The sequence below is a fragment of the Lates calcarifer genome, linkage group LG13, assembly GCF_001640805.2.
Source record: "Lates calcarifer isolate ASB-BC8 linkage group LG13, TLL_Latcal_v3, whole genome shotgun sequence".
In the NCBI taxonomy this organism is placed as follows: Eukaryota; Metazoa; Chordata; class Actinopteri; family Centropomidae; genus Lates; species Lates calcarifer.
The window spans coordinates 12,003,909-12,018,537 of NC_066845.1; the positions used below are offsets into that span (position 1 = coordinate 12,003,909).

At 40.6% G+C, this 14,629-nt stretch overlaps 1 protein-coding gene across 3 annotated transcripts in view; it reads right to left on the reverse strand.

Moving 5' to 3' along the window:
* The window catches only part of LOC108878550 (EGF-like repeat and discoidin I-like domain-containing protein 3), a 102,293-nt gene that overhangs the window by 58,600 nt on the left and 29,064 nt on the right, over positions 1–14,629 (reverse strand). For all 3 annotated transcript variants that reach the window (XM_051074946.1, XM_018669380.2, XM_018669379.2), the window contains one exon: positions 8,085–8,213. In XM_051074946.1, coding sequence (XP_050930903.1) covers positions 8,085–8,213 — 129 coding nt within the window. The remainder of the gene's footprint in view (positions 1–8,084; positions 8,214–14,629) is intronic.

The window sequence follows — 14,629 nt, forward strand, 5'->3', positions numbered from 1 at the left end:
ACTTTAAAATGAGACGGCATATATGTATATACACATAGGATGTCAAGCACTGCTAGATGCAAGTGCTGCTACATCAAGCCAATTTGTCAGGTGCTCCCACAGTGTTGCCAGACACTAAGACTGAATCAAAGTGGCTGCACATGCCAACCAAAAGGATGCAGCTGACTGGAAAAGGTAGGTGGTCATCCCTCGTCTGGGACCACAGATTTACTGACGTCCATCTGGGGAATAATTAAACTTTATCTGCAGGTGGAAACACCAGCGTAGCTGCCTGAGAAATGAAGTGTAAATGTGGATGGGGCAGACAAAATGGCAGTGATGCATATCACAGTAAAAGTGGCACCATGCCACAATGCCTGTGATGCCACCATGCCACAGATAAAAGAAACCCTAACACCTCCTTCAGCGACACACAGGCACCCATGTAGGCCCGCTGTTCAACATCCAGAATCTAGGTCAGAAATTCAGGCCTTTGACCATGAAGCCTTTGTGCATGCGACATGTTACTCTTTGTTAGGGCAACACGCCAGACACACCTTTACTAGTCTCTCCGAGCCAGAAAGGAGCTGAAAACTGTCAACAACACACCACAGTCAGTGTGGGCGAGAGCTTCCTCCACACTCTGGATTCAACTGAAGCCTCCTTGCTTGCAGAGTACATATCCCATGTCAGAGTAATATGCCAGATATGCCTTCACTAGCCCAACAATGGAAATAATTATGCATCTGTCAGGTAACCCAGTGCTGGCTACATTCTGCAAACAGCAGACATCTGCTTCTACTACATCATTTTTCACAGAAGCCCTGAAAGTAGCCAACTAACCAGCCACCCTGAGAAACAGCTGTAGCATTCAGTAAGCCTAAGAGAGAGCTAGAGTCTACTGCAGGCTTGCAGGCTCACACGCACACACGCACACACACACATCCATTTAACCCTGCTCTTTTGGAATGATGTAAACAAGTTCCTTTATACCATCACCTCACAGGCAGTTTGTCTTAATCATCACCTAACCCAGACTTCTGCTCCTTTAGCATCCTCACAATCATAAAGTGCTCTAATAAACTGACTTGCTTTGATTATAAAATGAGAAATACTTTGCCTAAAGAACTAACCAAACTAACCCAATGAGACAATTTGGTAAAATTAAATCATTTCTCAGTTGTTTGAAAGCTTTTTCATTTTTTTTAAATTCTTTCCCATAATTGTTTCCTTCCTCAAATATATTGACGCTCTGTGTAGCCAACAGAGAAAGTAGCTGAAATGAGTGGTAAAGCAATTAATGAAGTATGTTAAGTAAGTATGGATGTTATATCCCATCCCATGATGTCTTCAAGCTGTTTTTAGACACAGATCTCTATTTCTGCACATACTGCAGATAAAGATGGCAAAAACATAAACCTCAACTTAAGGTTGGATTGACTGACCAGATTATAACTAAACCACCACATAAAGAGGTACTCTGCTGTTTCCAGTGAGAGGAATGTGTGGTGCTTTGAAGGAAGAAAGGACCAAATGTGCAGTGAGCTAAAACAACATGACTGCTGGCCCACAAGCATATCCATCTTTCAATTTTGATCTGAAGAGACTCCTGTGAGACAAAAAGAGAACGCAGCAGACACACTCAGTGTGTCCCCCACCCCCACCCCCACCCCGAGCTGCTGATCATTGGCGTCTGTCGGTTTTGGCCGTGTGATTGTGGTGGCTTCTTTGGATGTTTGGTGGACTGTGGACCCCTTTCCCCCAGGATTCTCTATACTCATCTCTTCCTGTAAATGCAGCTTTCTAGCCACAGACTGCGAGCAGTGGGTGGGCTGTGGGATTGTGAACGTAATGTTGAGAGGGTGTGTGGAAATGGCCCTGTCCTCCACACAGCTCTACATCACAGTAATGGTGCAGCAGGGAAAGCCTTGAGGCTGCCACTATTCATAATAATTCTGGGGCCACTTCAGGTAGTGGGCCACATTTTTAGATCTGTGATACAATGATGACCTTGGGAAACTATAGCAGGAGCTAATCTATACTTGCGAGATAAATAATGTTTTTTTGTTTGTTTGTTTTTTAATAATTTCACAAAATACCACACTGTGAAGTACAGTGGAGGCTCTTGAGTTGCCGTATTGACATGCTACTACACACTGTTACAATGCTACAAAATCAGCAGGTATATGCAAGTTTCATTATTCTGAGAAAACAAACCAAGGCTAAGTTATTCATGCTAATTTATGCATATAAAAATAAAACTGGTGAGCAGATTAGCATAATTTCAGTAAAACTTCTCAACTCTTGTAACCCAGAGGTTGTTTAGACAAGACAGATTTATACCTACAAGAACAGACCTCAGGCGCTATGACTAAACTGATGCCTCTTGTTTATTTTGAAAATAGGTTGCTTTTCCGTGGACACAGTACTCATTCTGCCTGTTTACCAGTGAAAAGTTTTTACTTTACCAAACTTTTTCACTAACTTTTAGAGGTGCTTAAATCTATCTTAATCCATTTAGCTAAGCCTGCCCCCAAAGCTTAATTTTTTTCTAATACTCAAAGTGAAAATCTGCCCTAAAACAAAATTCTGCTATACTGTGCATATGATCTAAGACAGTTAGTGGATTTCTGTACATGAACAACTTAACCCCAGAGCTATGAGAAAAATAGCAACAGCACTTCTGTGGAGCTTTAGTACTAATATGAATAGGAAGCTACTTTTGTGGACACAGTAACAATTTGCAAGATTGTTTGTTGGAAATATGGGTCCATTTTCTGGGCCGGAACTATTATTGTTTGACAAAACATTCACTGTGGACAGAAGGAGCAAACAAACACTCATTTAGTCCACGTGTTCACCTTTCTGTTTACTGTCAGAGGAGAAGCTGTAGGATAGCGATAGCGCTAACATTGTTGATGAGGTGTAAACTCCTGGCGTTATGTATATATAAACATATGCATAGGTCTGGCAAAAAAAAAAAACTGATCTTGATGCATGCTCATATGTATTATTTTATCAATTTAATTTAATTAATTTTTTTAGGAGTGATATATCTATGTTTAAAACATATAAGAATGCTGTCTAAAAAATCACTACATTGTTAGAAAAGAAAATTTCTACTACTAACTGGGAGGATCTAGGATTTTTAGGCCCTGGTGAGATGCCCTTAATGTTTAAGAACAGCTACAAAAGGAGGAGAAAGTCTTCATGCTTCATCGTGATCTTTGCTGGGGTTACTTTAACAGTGCAGCCTCACAGTAAGAAGGAGATAACAACTGCTTCAGTCATGGTGAGAGGGAGCATAAAACCACAAGCCCACCAGTCTCTCTCCATCTCACCCACTGTCCTCTCTTGGTGGCCTCCATGGGAGGAGTGGAGGATATGCCGGCTAACAAGCGCTGTCCCCCCCCCCCGGATATCATAACATCCTGAAGATCTGCTGTAGTCTCCTCCTGTGCTGCAGTGGCTGGTTTGAGAAGGGCGAGTCTTTTTTCGCTTGAAGAGGTGCAGGTAACCGCTCAGAGGTGCACTGCTAAAGTAAAGTGCTGGGTGTTCACGGGGGCGTGAGGGTTGCTGTGAGAAACTGTCGGACCTCTGCCTCTGCCTTGTGCCTCACTAATAGAGTCTATTGTTGTAGTCAGATGTTTGAGGGTAAAGACATCCTTTTGATACTCAATAGTCATGCTGCCTTGGACTGTAGTCCTGTTGTCTATGCTATCATCTTGCTCTTAAGCAGTAAATTGAGCACAACAAAGAGATGAGAGTGGAAAATAAAGCAAATCTCTAATTTTTTTGCTCACTGAATATCATAAAAATCATCATAAAAATCCATGCGAAGGCGAGGAGTCAGATGGCCTTATGGAAAAAAAAAAATAAACAAGAAAAGGAAGTGCCACTGGATATCTTCTTACCAACCGCAAAATACACTTAACAGGTCACTAATGCAGCTCTAACTGTGGTACCAAAGAGTAAGCACAGAGAAAGTCCTCATGGAGTCTCTTTCTTTCTCTTGTGCTGATGAAAAGCAGTCTGTGATCTCCCCCCGGTGAATTGACTAACAGTAATGGCTCCTTGTGGCTTTACATCAGGCCGCAGTCATAAACACTGGCTGATTATCCCGCGGTAAGATGCTGTGGAGGCAGCAGGGCTAATACGGCATCATAGTGACTGTCAATACATGATCAAATACAGGGGCCACGCTTTAAAAAAATCTCACACATCCTACATTTAGCCTCAATCAATGCTGCCCTGCTGGTGTGTTTCAGAAAGAAAGGCAAAGACGTGTATTGATCAAAGAGCAAGATGGAATCTGTTCAAAGAATCTGCAGACCATGGAAGGATGGAAAGAGACTGAGTTAGAAAATGAACACCAGTTATATAGGAGATAATTTAGCCAAATGAACTTGTTAATTTGGGAAATTAACTTGTTCATTTGGCTAGTGCAGATATTTGTTTCTGCACAAATAACCATCAGCCTGAACACACTGGTTTATACTATTTGGAAACATTTTTTTTTTTTTTTTACTCGCTTTAATTTTCTCTTTGATTTGCAGTCAGCTCCGCATACAGCATCACGTCTGAGTGAGAACGTAGAGAGAGAGTGAGGAAGAATAAACAGCAGTAACTTCTCATCAAGCTCCACTATTCAAGGAGAAAAGAGGGCAACATATCGTCATCTGATCTGACACCTTTCCAAGATAGGATGTAGTATTATTGCATCAGATTAAATTATGTTGTTCATATCAGCCTCAACACAAGGTGGGCCTGTTACACAAGGCTGTTTATGCTGAGATAAGAGTAAAATGCAGTGTAGAGAAATAAAACACTTCCCCATTGAAAATCCCAAGAGTTTATACTTCGTTTGTTCTTGATAGACTGAGAACATGTGACCTAAAAATGACGACTGAGGCAATCAGTCCCAATCTTCACACTGTGACAGTTCATTACAATGTTTGGCTACTCGCCCAATAACGTGGCTCTTGTTCTCCTGTCACCACAGGGACGTGACGCCACACTATTCAGAAGATGGATGACTTTGTGATAATAAGGGCTCTAATAATAAAAGCAGTGACACCTGACCCTGGTTTTCCGAGGTGGTCTTGAAAGTTAGACCTGGTGCAACTAATTTAAAATGGGTTTAAAACTGTTTCAAACAGTGTTTCTGAGTAACAATTCAAAAGTAAAAATGTAAAATTACATTTTATATTACGAATGCAAAGTGCAAAAGACACATTAAGACTTTAACAATTAAGTGTTCTTTAAAAAGCCTGAAACACGATACTGTGAGATTTAATTGCATATAAATATAAAGTTGCATATTAAGTGGCTGAGGGAAATCAGACTTAAACAGAAAAACTTTCACTTCAATGAACTCTTGCTGTGACTGTGCACTGCTGTCACCTTCAGCTGTGATTGTCTGACATCTGCTCTGAATGTGGAAATATCAACACCTCACGTTGAGTCATTGACAGCTGCGTTCCAAAAAAAAAAAAAAAAGTAAGAAACATTAAGTACTTACAGTACCTGCCCATCAAAGAAGTCTGAAATAGCTTGTACTTATCCTAGCTGTCCATGTGCGACATCACTCCTGGCTGTGCTTCATAAAACTGGTCTAACAAGCAGGATATGTAGTGCATGTATTTAGGATAACGTTCAAAGGTGTGAAATTGGATTTAGCTCTGACTGAGCGAGGAGATAGTAAGAGCAAGAGTAAAAAAAGCCAGGGCTGGCCTACACATATTTTATGCTACATCTGTATAGTACACAGTATACAGAGCTAAACAGCAGTCAGTCTGGGGCCAACACTGATTTAAAACACTGGATTAGATATCACATAAGCTTAAAGATAATCCTCCATCACAATACCATCCTAAATCCAGCACCCTGAATCCAACTTGAAAAACTTACTATAAATATGCTGAGTGGAGGGTTTGTTCTCTTAAGTATTTGGTTTAATATTTTACAATAGATAGAAATATAACAGCAGACATCCATTCTGTTGCAACAGCTGTGAGCTTATTAAAACAAAGACTAATGAATGTATTGATGAATTTATAGTATCGGCAGATGCAATACTTAAAAGTTATGTGACAGTTTGAACTGTCATCAGCAGTGAAAAGGCTTACATCATCATCTACCCACACAACAGGGTGATATTCATTAAAATAACATATTGATTATAAGACAGATTGTTAAGCAAGACCGCCTTGTTTCTGTTGTTTCTTGTATCTTACAGAATTCCCAGCTTAAACTTGCAATCCATCCAACTGCCAACATCGTTCCACAACAAAGCCAGCTAAGCTGTCATCCTAAAAGAACGATTATTTATGTCCCTTTATCATTTAATTGCAGGAATTATCCAGACGCTAGATTTGATTATTAACATACAGAATTCTCCCTCTCTCTCTCACCCACTCTCTTCCATTCAACTGTAATGACCGTGAGGGAAATTGGCAGACATTAATGTGTATTCAGCCTATATCGAATCAGTTTCTTGCCACCCTAAGGGCTTAATAGGAAACAATAACTGAATTATGACATGAATGCTAGCCAGTTGCTCACAATTCTGGCTGGAGACACACACAATGACATAGTGTTGATATAGTGACTTGCTCCATTTCCTTTTATGTTTTGTCCATTTTAATAAAATAGGGGGAAAAAACAGCGACGTGGAAGCAAATAAATGACTGACGCTGTCCCCCAAAAAAGGGCATTTCTTATTTTTATTTCCTTGTTTAACCTTGGTGTAAATGTGGCAGAGTCATGAAACAGATACAAATGGTTTGTGTTGTGTATTGGTTAACGTCTCTCTCGCTCTCTCCTTCTGCCTCTATCCCTCTTTTTCTTTCAAACCAGTAAGGATCCATCTCACCGCACAGTTTGCAACGTGACACATTAAATCCATTACTTAGAAGCACACCTGCGATGAAGGACAACTGTGTTGTGCAGGCTAATGCAATGCTCAGCCAAGCACACACATGCAGGGTAGCCACAGGCCTTGGCCCATATATTATACTGCAGGATTAGCAAGATTTAGCAGTTGACGACACAGCTACATGCTATTTCCAACTCCTGGGATTCATTCAAAAGACAGGATATGAATGTATAGGTTTAATGCTATACTTGTGTATTTCTACTGCTGGCTAGTTAATGTTGATCCCACCTATTATATGATAAGTATACACTGAGTAGGTTTCACTTCCTGACAGTATACAGCAGACTTTTTTGGTTAGTGGTGCTGCAAGTAATACTGACACAGCAAGGCCTTGAAAGCATCTAGTATTTGCTGTGAAAGTGACTTCCAAATGGCTGAGAACAGTAACTACTCCAGTTTACTACTTAAAAGAAAAAAAAAAAAAGTAACTTTCTGAAACATCAAAACAGCTCACTGCTCACTGCTCCTCGTTGTTGCTGTGAACAGTTATGAAACTGAGCAGCACAGTTGTTGTTGTGGAATATAAGGAGAAAGGACGGAGAAATCATTTGACATTTTTTGTTGTTTTCAGAAGAGCGACATTATGCTGGCTACACACAATTGAAACGTTTCCCATGTCCACATTTTTATAGGTGCCGACGTTGGTTGCACCCCCATGTGCTCGTACCACACGTTTACATTAGTGATTACCCCTGTGTCCAGTTTCGAGGCATCAGAGGCTTTAGAGTTCAGAGAATCAGTTTAAAGATAGAGGATAAATTGTACTGGGGTTGAGAACAATGCTCCTGGACTAACAGAGAGTATTATTTCATAGGCAGCAAAAACCCTCTGACACTAACCTTTATTAAGAGCGTGCTCAACAAAAGAAAGCGAATTCAGCACTTCTTTTCTCTACCAAACCCACTATCATTTTGCTGAACTTGTCTTTTCAACAGCGATTTACCTCCTGTCGCCTGCTCAACTTTTATTCACTGCTCAAGGTCGTTATTTGTGTCAGAAAATCTTTCAGATCAGACAGACAAATCATACTTGATGGAAATGTATAAAAAGAGGTGCATAGGTTTTCCACCACCTTTCAAACTCTTTCATCTAATATTTTATTCATTGAGAATATAAGTGTTTTTAAGGTTCCCTAGAGAAACAAGGAAGAGAGAGAGGTACAGCTTACTGTGCTGGCAGTGAACTCCACTGAAGCCTGGTGGACACTTGCAGACATAACCAATGAAGGTGTCTCCCCTGTAGGTCTCACTGATCTCACATGTTCCTCTGTTGTGGCAGGGGTTTGGATGGCAAGGGCCTGTGTGGAAAAGGAGGAACACAGTGTTAAGAAGTCTGTTTTGTGCTATTACAACAGTGAGACACTGATAATGGGCTGCATCTTTTACTTTCTAATTTACTGTGTATACAAGAACAGTGTTCTAGGTAATAGATTCAGTCCGGTGTAGCGCACTGCTTTTCCAGTGTGTGCATGAATAAAATGAAAATCACCATGCCAACTGTGACAAAAAACACTCTCACAAAACCTTACCCAGCCGGTGATTTAGGAAAGTAAACAAATCAGAAGCGTGTATTGGCTGCGCATTTGAAAACATTTACTGTGAAAAAAGTTTGAATGAATAAATTACACCGAGTTGGACCATGTGAGATGGTGTGCAAGTGAAACAGCTTGACAGGCAAAACTGAGGATGACAGGAGAGCGAGGGAGAGGCTGGCTTTTCGGTGGCTGCTGCTGGTCTCTGTGGTCTGGAGGGCAGCCCACGGCGCCGTCTAAAAATCATTGAATATGTCCCCTCCAGGAAGGCAACACTTCATCCTTGCAGTGCCAAGTGGAGAGCACAGACTATAGCTCCAAGGGAGAGCACTTTTACCTGGCATATGCACCGAAAAGTATTTACGCCAATGCACATGTGCATATATCAAAACGCTTACACATGAGAGTGCAGGGGGAGAGTGACGTGCTGAATTCTAAGTGGGGCAAAATAAATTTGAAGAAACAAACAATGATATCAACAAAGCCTACCTACAAATAAGCAGGCAGAACAACATTTCCATAATACACACTTTGGAAAAAATAAAAATAAAAGTGGATACTTATTATGCATAATTCACCAGTTAAACAGGCCAAATTGCTTGGTTTTGTCCTTTGCATCCCCTATTTATGAAGCCAATTATCAATATTGTACTGTATTTATATTCCACAGTGCAAAACATTTGTCTCTGCAACAGTGTTTGCTTGAGTGATTGCATAGACTTTTCCTGCTCCACTGGACGTGAGGCACAGGCTTGCTGGATAATTAATAACTGACCTTCTGCCATCAGTGCTGCTATTCATTTTTTGAATAACAGAAGGTGCCAGTGTTGCAAAAGACCCTGGACACTGCAGAGAGCTATCACGCCAGTATTTGATTTTTTTTTTTGGGACATCAGTCTGGATAAATAAAAATTCCAAAGACAACATTTCAAGGGTAAATGAAGAAATAAATCAATATCAGCTGGATTACAGAAACATTCAATAGAACTCTTAAGATATTGTATATGTGTATATGAGACACAGTATTTTGAGAGTGTTTAACTAGTGTATAGCCTCTGTGTGATTAGCAAATACACATGCTCACTGCAAATCCTTTCATTTTATATGATTTTTTTCTCTGGCATTTCATTAAATTTGTCCATTTATTGAGAAACCTCATTAAGTAGCCAATCATACACAGTCTGAATGTAATAATAAGCTTACTTTATGAGGAAGGCTTGCCCCTGATCGCTTTCAGTCACATGTAAATGTATCAATTTTAATTATTAATTAAATAGTTATAGTTTTGGTGTATTCAGAAACTCTGATTACTGTGAATCCTGGCCTTTGCAAAAGTTTCCACATGTTGCCGCTCCACACCAAAGTGATTACAACAGTTCAGTATTCCTACTGAAAATCAAAGGGTGCTTATGCTGTGCCCTGTCCGAGGGTCAGCACAGCTCGGTACAGAAAAGGCCCTTGTTCTCCAAACACTAATTTGCAAGGGAATTCATATTCATAGCCTCTACACACGTGTTTTTGCTGTGTACGCAATGCTCCATTCATCATTACCATTGTTTAGTCTTCAATATTTGGGTGTAGTGAACATGGGGAAACTTTGCAGACACTAGTGAATTCACGCTTTGAGGGTTTAAGACACAAAGGAATTTCAATCCAAAAAAAAAAACAAAAAACAAAAAAGGAGAAAAGTTATGCTGGAAATGATTAATAACAAAGTTGGAGCTCTTTTGCTTCATTTTAATTTTTTCAGTTCATGCTCATTATGTTATTTCTTTGGGACCAAGAATGATAACCAAGGCCCTAATTCAAAGTTATTATAACTAAATGCACAGGACAAAGCAATTTATTACTTCATTGGCATTGCCCACAACACAGTGCCATATTACTGCCATCTAAAATCTCCTACCTAACCTGCAGTGTGGGGCCGAATGTAAATAACAAGCCTTTGGGCCCATGGTTATTGGTTTCATAACTCAAGGGCCTGCCAATAGCTGTCTCATCTTTTAAACATCGAGTTGTACAACTGCACTGAGGCTGTCAAAACTTTGTGGATTGAGATTGGATGGGAAAACTTTGGAAGTCTCCCCTTTGGATATTAATGCAAACTTGGCTGAAGCTCAGCACGCGATGAACATTAGAAGATCAGTGCAAAAAGAAAGTCAGGTGGTTTCTGTCATAACTTGTGGTTAGTCCAAAGCTTGTAAAAGTCTGTTGACATAAGAACCTGAGGAAGTGAAACTAATTTGTTTGCATGAGCTGCTTCCTGCCTCTTTTTATTCTAGTGTTTTTATAGTCATAGCTTACCGTTGACAGGTAAACTGGGCTTTGACAGGTCTCTTATTTCATTTTAAGTGATAAGCAACAAGAAGAAGTCTCAAGGGTGAGACTATCATGCCCTCTTAAGTTGACAAATGAACAGCCATGAGAACGAAATTTGACAATGTCACGCAAACGGGTGCGGCCTTGAATTGTATTCCACATCATCTGCTCAAGCATGTAAGACTAGCCCCAGCCTCTTTACATACAGTCTTTGGCCCCAACCCAGAACACGCATGGGTTTAAAATGAACTCAGTATAGAAAATAAATAAATAAACACCACTTGCAAGCTTATTATTGTTCTCTCGTTGGAATTAGCAGGCCTCTGGATATGAATTACAAACAAGGTAATCCTATCGAAGTCATGCCATTTCAAAGCCAGGACCTGTATCAGTAATAATGAGAGCGGTGGCTAATCAGTTGAACAGAGGAACGTATAATAGCTTTCACAGAGGCCCTGCTCTCTGTGGGAGAGAAGGGGTGGGGGGATGGGGGTGACAGGTTTCAGGGCTGTTTTGACGTGACGATCTATAGTCGCACCAAAGCGTACTGACAGCCTCCCTAATGGAGAGAGCATAAAGTGGAAAAAAAAAAAAGCAGGGAGGAAAGGAGGTGGAGGGAGGGAGAGTCAAAGTGAGCTTGTGAGAGAGATAGAGAGAGAGTGTTCTGTATGACATCTACGTTTGAGTCAAAAATGTGGTTTTTTTTTCTTTTCTTTTTTTGGATATAAAAGGCACAGAAACATTACAAAGCAATATTTCAAAAATATCGATTCACCGATACTTTGATTTATGAAGCTGGGTGACAATTCTGAAGCGAGCATACTTCAAGGTGAGGGAAACACTGCCTATTTTCATACCCTGTGTGTTGAAAAAGTGTCAAAACTTGATGGACTGTGACAATGTTGTGAGTCAGGATCAGATGCCACAGTCACATTATCACACACACAAAAGATCTGACATTTACTCAGCATATTATATCCAAAAATATTCCACTAGGAGGACTCAAACTAGTCCTGTTAAATGGGAAAACACCACGTCTAATTCCTAATTGCTATTGCTACTATCATGTCATCAGTGGGTTAAGATTTGCTAAATTCTTCTAAAACCTATTTGACAAATAAACAAATACCAAACAATATATATATACATTTGCAGCTGCTGGACTACAAAAGTCTTCTTGCTTCACAATAGCACAATATTTTCCATTCATGTATTTCCACTTTGGGAAAGTGTTTTAAGGAAATAAATTCACTCACTCACTGCACCGACTGACCATCTTTAGTAAAGCATGGATGCATAGATGAAAGACAGGTGCAATAGGAGCAGCAGGGAGGAATGGGCACAACACATCTAAGAGAAAACAAGCAACTTTCTCTTGGAAAGCCAAGGAAACATGACTTTGTGTGTCATCTGAGAAGATCTCATCAGGTTGTCAGCGGATGCTCACTTCACCCTGCGTTCAAGTTGTGCGATGCGTGTCCAGAGGAAACATTGGCAGCTTTTCTTGTGTGAATGTCAGCTGCTGCTCTGCTGTACGAGCCAAGGGCTTGCTCTGTGATTGATGTGAGCCTCTGTTGTGTCCGGCACGCGCGCGCACACGGCTGTGATTTCTTTTCTGGCTGCAAAGAGAAGCCAATCAATCAGCTGTGGAAACCTGACCAATGGTTAAACACGGGAAAGCATCCTTTGTTTCCCTGCAGATCAATCACAAAAATGGCCTGACATTTTCAGCGTTAAGACTACGTACTGTAAGTGCTCTTACATCTTTGCTGACAGCTGTCACAAACATTGTAGGAGAAGGATAATGTTGTGTGTTCTGTATAACTTATAATAAAGCCCCTTACATAAATGATATCATTTACAACACTAAATTTTACAATGCATCACTGAAGCTTAGAGGCTTGAGGTATTAAGACTCACTTGACTTTGTAAGAGGGATGTAATTAAATACTGAGCCTCTTGGTCACTCTGTTTTTCTATTATAGAGACTCAGAGAAAACACTTCTCTGTAAAAACAATGTGAGCAGTATATTACAGCTATTTCACAAACAATTAAATGCAGGGGAAGAAGTCTTGCTACCCCCCCCCCCCCCGTTCACTTAATCTGAATTGTGTTTCTTTAACATGATTGTGTGGGGGGTCATGAGGAGGTCAGACAAAGCATTACTGACTGCTCCTTGATTAAGATTTCTGCTGATCCAAGTGAAGTGGGTCATGTTGTGGGGCCAGCTGGCCATTTACTGTACAGCAGCAGCAGAGGGAGTGCCTTTAATCTAATAGTCGTACTAACCACAAACAAGCATCTGCACACAGGTTTTGATCCTCCACTGACTGCTGCGCTGGGACAACATTCCCCCAGTCACAGCCACTACCTTTATTTTAAAAAGCCTTTATTTCAAGGAGATTCAGTAGGATAAGCTGAAATGACGGTCAGCGACAGTTCTGAAAATGAATTTCAGCCCTAATTTCTCCATCTTACACAGGACTTATCAGGAGAAGTTAACAGCGACAAGCAGACCCATCAACCACCTTGTTAACCTTTCATAAAATTTTCAAAAAAACACATATTTTACCTGCCTCATGAGTGCGAAATTTACATTCTATCTCCCCAGCTCTGAATGTACAACCACCCAGCCACATCATAGAGAAATCTGACATGGCCTAATTGTGTCAAATCTATTTTAACCCAGCCTCATTTTTTTTTCTTTCCGTGATGGCTTCACTGGTTCAAGGAGCTCATGGTCACTGCACCCATCCTTCACCTCGACTGATGAAAGCTGGCACCGTACCACCACTATTACATCAGTGCTCTCAGCGTGAGCCGCCGTAAGGGTTGGTGCTTTCAGTCGAGTCCTTGGCCTCCTATCCTCCTGTGCCCTTCCCCGCTATGGCATTTCGGCCGATCAGCATTCAACGATGTCAGGCAAATGCACTTAGAGTCAAAAGCAGTAAGAATCACGCAGGAACAAAATGGATTTGGAATACGTCAAATAAATATCCGAAAGGGAAGAGGTCACGCTGAAGATCAGCAGCATTCCAGGAAGATTCAGAGAAAGGCCGAAATGGAGGTTGTCTTGTCAGAGTCGAAATGCCATGAAAATGTCAAAGCAGTGTCCCTGCCTCCCAAAGGTCTTGTCTCAAAAAGGCATTTTCCTGATTCTAATGGTCGTGGGCAATGACAAATTGTATACAGTAAAAGGAATCAGCATTAATCTAGTTAAATTCCACATAATCAGACAGAGGCTGTCTCTGTCCTGTTCAATGAAGGACTATTGTTCTCTGTTCTATTTGGAGATTTAGATATCCACTTAACCTCAAGGCTTAATATGATCTGCAGTATTTTGAGTGCTTATGGCCCAGAGCTGTCACACTTACAGTGGCACTCAGTTGAAATTCATTTCAGAAAGTGTATATTTCCTGATTACCTCATCCCTGACCTTTTGTAACAAAATGACTGCATATATTTGTGAGAAGTGCAGCCTCTGCAATGGGCTTTGTGAAGTTTTCATCTGTGGCTGGCGTGCAGAGACCAGAGCCTGCCCTTCATGGAGCCTCCTGAAAGAACTGAACCCTGCATACCACAGATGCCACTGTAAACATAAAACAAGCTTTGCTTTATCAATACCAGGAACAGCGTGGGTCTGATGGACTGATGTTAGGCCAAACATTTGATAAAAAAAAAAAAAAAAACGAGCTTGTGAAGCACATTTCACACTAACAAAGAAAGCCACAACAAAGTGACCCTTAATTTTATCCTATTTCAAGCAGACAATTGAGCAGTTGAGATGTTCATTTACTCTTTCATTCAGTGTACGATTAAAACATGCCTTGATGATAGAAATTCAGTCTAAACGTAAGTTAGC